Source organism: Anneissia japonica, unplaced genomic scaffold, assembly GCF_011630105.1.
Source record: "Anneissia japonica isolate Jap-2015-1 unplaced genomic scaffold, ASM1163010v1 scaffold1239_len605302_cov174, whole genome shotgun sequence".
Taxonomy (NCBI): domain Eukaryota; kingdom Metazoa; phylum Echinodermata; class Crinoidea; order Comatulida; family Comatulidae; genus Anneissia; species Anneissia japonica.
Window position 1 is genome coordinate 241,400 of NW_022748776.1, and position 9,046 is coordinate 250,445.

The window sequence follows — 9,046 nt, forward strand, 5'->3', positions numbered from 1 at the left end:
ATATAGGCCTATATATAGACTAGTCATAATAATAATTATAGCATTATCATAGCCAATACTTCCGGATCATTTGAACTGTTGGACTAAAAACCAAAGTATTAATAATTAACCCTGTGATTGGTTGAATTGTAATCTTAAATGTAGTCTAGAATGAATTACCACCGTTTTCTTAAACATAAAAAAACATGTCCTGTTCACCAAAATAATTTCCATATAGAGCAATGTACTATTAGTATTATCGAGGATTTTGTTTTATATTAATTTATCAACCCAACATGCAAGATTAATATATTTATCTATGATAGAATTCACTACTAATCAATGCAATAGGCCTATAGAGGTTTTTTTTTCTTATAATAACAAAAATCCGAATGGAGGACACAATATCGTTCGGTGTACTCAAAACATCAGCTCAACGACTGTGTAACAATTCCTCAGATAGAAATAATTTTTAAAGTTCAGTTGTTTATATAGGTCTAATAGATATTATGAAAATCGAAAAGGGGGAGGGGGGCTAATGATGTGATAGGCCTATATGCCGATACTTTAATGTATGTGCGTAGGCCTCCTATACAGGTATCTAGTTTATTATTCCAAAACAGCTGATGTGTGGGCACAGTGCGGTTTTAGAAGAAAAGACTGGTGGGAGATGTGGTTCAAAAGCTGTGAGCATTGTCCAAAGATTTCCTAATCCTTTGCGCAGTTTATAATCTACCCACTTTAGTATCTATTAATCATATCCCAGCGATCGCATATTGCTCGGAAATTTTTCTATTTGTTATTTGAGTTAGTCTTAGTGTCGCTATCGATAAATGACATATTAATACTTTATATATTAATACTTTACAAACGGTCAGCGAGCGCGTAGGCCCGATATGTAAACATAGCTACAAGCTGGATCGCAGTATTTCGCAGGCTTCATTTCAACATTAATAATGATAAATGCCAAATCAACGTTACTTTTGATTTATAAAGTAATAATGTAAAAAAGACCTGGCCCTGTGTGTTTCAAAGAACTTTAAGTTCGTGTCAGAAAAAAAAGGTACAGAAATACAAATACAAATACAAAATTCTTTATTTCATCAAAATCCATATACATAAAATTAACAGACAAAACATTGTAACAGGACAAAAATAGGAACCCTCATGAAGCCCGAAGTGACTATTTAAAAAAATTGAGGGGGGGGGGGTCTATGCGAAGCGAACACAATGAAGCCAAAATTTAAGAAAATTAAAAATAGAAAACAAATGAAAAAGAAGAATGCTGGATACCAAGGTAACAGAATCTCTTTGCCGCTACTTTTTATAACTTCCACACGTTCATCATCTTGTTCAGTATGTCTTCGAATTCGATGAGCACTCATTAAGTTCGTTTTGACTTTTAGTGACATTATTGTTGTTTAGATTCCTTTTTATGGTTTTCCTATTGATTTACGATGCCCTCGATGTTTATTTTATTTTATTTTATTTTTTTTGCATTTCATACCGACTGTTCTGTCTTTGATTTATATAAAACAACTTATTTGATAAAGACTATCTCACCGATCAACACTACAAGTTCATAGTAGAAACGTATAAAGTGTCTATTCTCAAGGTGGCTGTGACGAGAGGAAATATGTTGAATCTTAAGAGACTGAGATATGTTCACGAGGGTATAAACATCAAAATCACAGTTACAGAGTTCAAATCACATGTAAATACTGTTCTAGATCACAAGTGTAATTTCATTTGGTTATTATATCTGTATTTTGTTTCATCTGTAGTAAACCTGATCTTTAGAGTTAAAAATTCGCCGATGTAATAACATCTCGCCTTCTGTCAACATTTATCAAGTTTCTGCGATAGAAGTTTAAATTCCTGTCCCACGTGGTACCTCGTCACTTTAGTAAGGCTACATTTCTACATGAATCCGTAGGCTAAATAATGTTTTAAAAAAACTAATGATCCTGAGATCTTCTCTAGGTGATAATGCAACGCGTACAACATGCGCCCGCTAACCAGTAGGAACGCATTACGTTTTGACACACCAAAAAAAAAATACTGAAGGCTCTACCTCATGGAAAAGCTCGTTCCGATTGGTTCATAAATCCTCGGAAAGCGATTGGTTGTAAGTGCGGCTCTTAGAGAACATTTTACTTAAGTACAGTTGTGTGTAGTACGTGGATATCCTTGATATCGATTGATCTCTCTAGTTACAAATTACAAAGAACATTCTGAACATTAAACACGTGACGTGGGGAAATGTGCTGGAAAATAAGGACCACAAAGCTAAAGATTTACATTTAGATAGAACAGGACCATGGCTTTTAAGACACGTCTCTGTCACTTGTTAATATCTTTATTTTTAGCTCTGTGCCATATTATAATTATTGTATCTTGGTCTAAGCCGAAACGGTGATATCAGTCAAATTTAGGTATTTTCGTTTGATATAAGAAGTTATAAATACCGTAGCCTATCTATAAACTAATACAATGAATAAAGATGCATTATGCTTGTATATAAAAATTTATATATGTATATGTATATATATACATATATATACAATATATATATATATATATTATATATATACATATATATATACATATATATACAATATATACAATATATACATATATTGGCTACAAAGTTTAATAACCATGGGCATCGCATAAGAGTAGGCAAAATATACCGCGAGAAACAAAATAGACGCATTATTGAATTAAACCATTCGTTTAGTAAAATGCTGGCCGTTTGATGACCCCAACCAAACAATCCTAACAACCCGAAGGAAAGCCAATCGGCAACTGAGTATTGATGTGGGTAAACGTGCTTAGAGAATGCACTTCTCCATTGGCATGCTCCTTCCATCCCAACTCAACCTTTAGTTCACCCCGTATCGCTTACCGCAGTCATACCAAAGTGTTGCCACAGGGCACCCGGAATAGTACAACAACCAACACTTCAACAATATTCCGACTCGGATCTTTAAAAATAGATTTTAAATACTTAAGTTAATCAAATAAGAACTCTCGTGTGTAAGGCTTTAGTGATCATTTTTATAGCGTAAGATGACTATGATGATCATTATAATATGATTATAAACCAAGTAGGTAATAATTATACTCTAATAATAAAAAAATATAAATAATATTAATAATAATAATAATAATAATAATAATAATAATAATAATAATAATAATAATAATAATAATAATACTAAGAATAATAAGTAAAGGAATGTATACGATTTACAGTACCACTAATGGTGCGATTAGATATTGATATTATATTGTAGGAATTTTACTATTGTACGATCAAAATACTATTACATAACACAACAATATTATAGAACGTTGTACAATTGGGTGGTACACTTTCCCGAAGTTAAATTGTTTTTACAGCGTTTAACTTGGCTCAAGCACCTCATGGCTCTAGAGAGGACGATCTTCTCGCAATTTAAGATTAAAATGTTAGCTAATAATTATTTGGGTCTCCGTCCGGTTTCTCCGTGGATAGTCAGTCCGATCGTATTACACTATTCCTTCCACCACAAACATCAACCAGCCTGCACTATACTGTACACTCATTGTGCGTGTGTGACTTCGCACCGAACCAACAACATATTGGCGCATGCTCATTTACTGAGAATTTATCACGTTCAGTTTGTCTGACTTAAACGATACTGCGGTAGTGCTCTACACGCATTCAGTTGAGTGGTTAAGCATAGTAGCTCAGGACACACGGGAAGAACTAGCGTTATAAGAAATAATAAGTGTTATTGATAGGCTAGCCTGCTACGGTCGTGGAGTATTATTATACTTGTTTAGCAGTAACTTATTGTTGCCATGCCTATGTTGCCAGATCACTACGATACCTTCTATCCTACTCCGATGTCCCATTACGAGGAATATGCCAATGGCCCGGCCGGAGCTGAGTTTAACTTGGACACTATAAAAAGTGAGTAGATAAATTAATTATTAAAAAACAAAACAAAAAAAAAAACAACAAAACAAATGGATTATCCATCGTCATGATATTGTAACCTCACTCATTAACCTAGCAGTCAGATTTTTCCGTATACATTATGCGCGTAACCTTAATTAATATTAAGTTGTCACTAACACATTGTGTCCATTTCATATAGTGTTGATATATAATTGTATAGGCCTATGTTAAATACAATTTTAAAAATAATAAAAAAATTACTGTCGGCCAAAATTTTAAGGAGTTTTTTTCATTATTTTTATGCAAATATGAAATACTCGGATTTGTAATATTAGGAGTGCTTTAAAATAAATAAATCCCCGGCGAAATTACGTAACATTTTTGTAAAATGCTTTTTAAAAAGCCGCAAACTAGCATAGCGAGTAAAAATAAGGTACAGGTACACATGTAAGTGAAACTCGTTGTATTTTCATCTTATGTAATTATTTAAAAAGTTTTTAAGTCATTGCACTCTAAAATATTATAAACTAGTGCCAGTGAACTGCAAACTATCACGTGGGTTTGTATTTACATTTAGGGTTCATACTCGGAAGGCATTCCTTCCCGAGCTATATTGATGCACAACTGCTAAACTGTCGCCGTATGCATTAGTCATCTCGCCTCTCACTGGCCAATGTCGTATTATAACAAAGACAATCATTCAAGCGAATGTCCAATCAGATCGCGTTTCACATAGCTATCTTGGTCAGAAGAGAACGTGACTAAGAATCTCATTAATATGTATTATTATTAATATATTATTGCACATGCGCAAAGGCTTGTATTTATCACGTTCGGTTTGCCACGATTCGTGGTGCTGTTATCAATCTGTCTCTTTTCAACATCACCATACATACTTGCAATACATGTTACGTGTTAAATACTAGCCAACATACAATAGTCGTGCAAATATTAGGTTATTAAACAACTTCGTATTTGGACGTTTTATTGGGACGCAACAATCTTGGAAGATATTTTAACGCTGTTTTAGCTCGCTTTTAAGTGCACTGAAATTATTTTCGCGATGACAAGCGAAGTGGAGTTTCAAGAACCTCGTGACTCGGGAAACTCTTCCCCGCCGGGTCAAGGTCAGTATGATTGTATAGAAGCTATCGTAGCCTATTGATGGTGCCTGCCTGGTGTTACAGTACTTACTTCCAGGGTATCTATTCCGGACTAAATGCCGCTGTTAATGGGCGTTTTCGATCGTTTGCATGCACGGTGTATCGTTTTAGTCAGGGAAAACTGGGAATGTGTCCGAAGGGGTACACTTTGTCCGACATGGGAGGGGAATTTTTGTTGTATTATATTGTGTCTCTTTAATAATAATAATAAGACCCAGGGGCGGGCGAGGCACTTTTTACTTAAAGTAGGAACGAGGCTCGGCGACCGTTTGCATCATACATACTTTAAGCCTTATCCGTTGTTGTGTATACTAAATGTAAATAGTGTTCGAGAAAAAACCCCGTACATAGGTACCTAGCACATTGCGGTTAATAATACTGTAGCTACAAGCCAGGTTTGTAGTACTGTTACTAATGCTAACATGTATATATTATCTTTATAGTATGTAATCAAGTATGCTATATATGATAATATACCACGCTCTCATATACTATACTAATACTTCATCAATTATGAATATGAGTAATGTTCATTATAATAACAGCCAAAATGACACCTAGGTGGTTAACCACTAAGATTTGTGACTTTAAGAGTTGCGTCATTAAGTTTTGATCATTATACAGTATATACAAGTTTCATATATTTCATATTTATCTGTCATACATTATTATTATTATCATTATTATTATTATTATAACTATTATTATAACTTATTATTATTATTACGTGTATTATTATTATATAGGCCTATTTAACCATTATGCTGACTTTCAATGTGTATCAACATAATATTCCTCATAATTATATTCTTTTAGTTTACATTGTTTATCTGCTTCAATCCATAATTTAGCAAGTGGTTTTACTACTATCACCAATAAAATTGTCAGTGGTGCAGTAAAATATGGAAATAACGACAATACCTTAAACGACATAAATCGCAGCCGCTATACAGCAAAACATCAATTCATTCTTCTATATTATTATGTGCGCGACTTGCCTCGTCGATAAATCGTTCTTCTATTTTCTAACCTTATCTCTTCAATACGTAGATAAATATGCAAAACCCTATCTGTATGGTGGTTGATAATTCCAGACTGACTAATTCTATTGTCCATTATAAGTTACGTAACATGGCTAAGTACAGAACCATGAAGATTAGCCAGCGAGGACAAAGGCTTAATGCGTTTGAAAAAAAATAAATAAGCGTTGTAAAATCGAATTTTCCATGCATGTTTTATACACTAATTGTGCAGAATATTTTACGTTTAGAAAGGTAATATAGTTGTATTCTGTGAGAATTATTCATAGCATTGAATGCGGGTAGATCGAAATCATTAATTCAGACTTCGTCACGGTTCAATGGTTACATTTTTCATGACAAGAGCTTACGTTTCTATTGCATCACAACAAACATCTGGTGCGAGTGATAATTCAGTTTACTTAATTTATATTTTGATAAGTTAATTAAAAATGCTGTGTTTTATTAATTTATTTTAGCACCAACATTAGGGATGGACTTCAATTTCGAGCAAAACAACGTAAAGGTGGAGTTCGAAGATGAGCAGTGTCCTGTTTGTGGGGATAAGGTATCGGGTTATCACTATGGACTTCTGACCTGTGAAAGTTGTAAAGGGTTCTTCAAGAGAACAGTGCAGAATAAGAAAGTGTATACATGTATTGAGAATAGGAATTGTGCAATTGATAAAACCCAGCGAAAAAGATGCCCTTATTGCAGATTTCAGAAGTGTCTCAAAGTTGGCATGAAATTAGAAGGTAGGTCTAAAATAAACAATAAAAAAAAAACAATTTTCATAATCACCACACTCTTTGATATGCCTTCTGGTTAAAAGTATGATTACAGAAACAGAATTTTACCAGCGCCCAAAGGAAAACTATACAGGAACATGTATATAGTAGTTACTCAATCCATGCGAGAAAGATAGGCGGATGAGAGTACTTGTTAACTTCCTCTTCATGGTTTCCACTCTAACCTTTCAATGCAGCCGAACATAAACACCTTCCAGTTTCCACATTATTCAGGTCAAGCAGATAAATCTACCTTTTAGAGATTTAATTTCTAATATCGGTTTCTAGAATTTGTAAAACTGGTACTAATCTCATGCACAGGAAATACTGGTAGTATGCGTGAGTTGTTTTTATCTGGTGGATATATAGGTCGAAATTCAGCGACCAATATACTACAAGTTAATCCTGGGATTTAGCCGGATTAAAGGTTTATCCCTGATCACGACCAATCCCTATTATATTTTAATCTTGCAACGAATTTCTATGTAAAAGAAGTAAGCCGGTGTTTAAAGAAATATCAGTGAACCGTTCGACGCTTTTGTCGGCGTTTTATATTTTTGTTGTGTTCAGAATATGTAATTCTTAGTAAACATACATTTAAAATTAGGTCATAAATTAAGAGGTCGCCTTATAACGTTGATTTATTTTGTTATTTTTCAGCTGTTAGACCAGATAGAATGCGTGGTGGACGAAATAAATTTGGCCCGATGTACAAGAGAGATCGTGCGCAGAAACAGCAAATGAAAAATAAGATCCTTGCAACAAGGCAAGTTGTTGGGCCTGACATTTCTATGGCATTGAAGAACATCCACGCAGCAGCATCCACTAGTTTACCTCTTTACCCGCCCCAAGCTGTAGTCATCCGAGATCCTCGCAAGCCTACGCTTATGAACATTCCACAGCCTATTGCCTCAACCCCAAACGGCTATATGAATGGACAAATGCAACCTCTAAATTACACAACAAATTCCCATTTACCGCCGACATCTTGCAACTCACCAACGACGAGCAGCAGTCCTTTAGACGTGAAACCAGAACCGGACAATACACCCAAGCTAATTACAGAACTATTGAAGAGTGAAACAGACCCTGCCCAACTTCAAAGTAAAGTTGCCAGTTTCATGCAGTCACAAATGGGAATGACAGCCCCCGGGGACATCTTTGGTATGACGTGCAAGCTAGCAGACCAAACACTCTTTGCATTCGTTGACTGGGCAAGAAATAGCATCTTTTTCAGGGAGCTTAAGGTACTTTTATGAATATACCGTAAATGATTCAAAATATTTAGAGGGTTCAGGGCGGCGCTTATTCGTGAACAGTAGTGTTAAAATTGTACCGTAATGTGTAAATAGGCAAGTGAGAAATCTGTTATTTATTATTATAATACTACAAGTATCAAAGTATACGAAACATCGAAGCGTTAAATTTGTTCTGTCGATTAAGCCCCGCGACTCTTTATTTCTTTAATAAACACCACGAGGCTTATTCGAGAGCGGCGCTTAGAAAAAATGACGTTTGGTGTGGCGTTTATTTGATAGAGGCGTTTATTGGATTATTATGGTTCTTTTAATAAATATTTTTGGACTCAAGATCTTGTTTATCGTCTTAATATATTAAAATTGACGTTTAATAGCAATTAATCACCTGCAAGTATGTGGTTTGATTTTATTTAGAAGTAGTTTTCTTCGCATCAAACATAAGATTGATTATGTAATACATGCGTGATGTTTTACGTAGCCAGATCGACCTACGTGTATTACTTTAACGTATGTTTATGAACATGATTGATTTAATAAATTTCAACAGGTTGAAGACCAAATGAAGTTATTACAGAACGCGTGGAGTGAGCTCTTAATTTTCGACCACATGTATAGGCAAGTGCATTACAACGGAGATGGCATTCTTCTTGTTACTGGTCAGACGATCGACCCGAAAACTTTGCCAGCTCTTCCCGCAGGAATGGAGAACGTAGCTGAAAGGATATCCAGGGTGATCATGAGAATGCAGGAGTTAAAGATCGATTACAAAGAGTTCGTCTGCATGAAGTTTATGGTTCTATTAAATTCAGGTAATTCTACTCATCTCATTTATTTTATCAAGCCATATGACCAACACAATACACAACACCCACCAATAGTATATACTGTA

General features: G+C 34.7%; 1 protein-coding gene across 3 annotated transcripts in view; it reads left to right on the forward strand.

Annotated features, from left to right (window-relative positions):
- Positions 1–9,046, forward strand: part of LOC117120961 (nuclear receptor subfamily 5 group A member 2-like) — a 23,309-nt gene that overhangs the window by 11,721 nt on the left and 2,542 nt on the right. Inside the window, exons 2-5 of one of the 3 annotated variants that reach the window (XM_033266059.1) lie at positions 3,845–3,940; positions 6,590–6,865; positions 7,559–8,145; positions 8,705–8,966. In XM_033266059.1, the coding sequence (XP_033121950.1) occupies positions 3,845–3,940; positions 6,590–6,865; positions 7,559–8,145; positions 8,705–8,966 (1,221 nt within the window). Of the gene's footprint in view, positions 1–3,844; positions 3,941–4,002; positions 5,056–6,589; positions 6,866–7,558; positions 8,146–8,704; positions 8,967–9,046 lie in introns of those variants that run through there. The other 2 variants (XM_033266061.1, XM_033266060.1) reach the window with 2 other exon arrangements.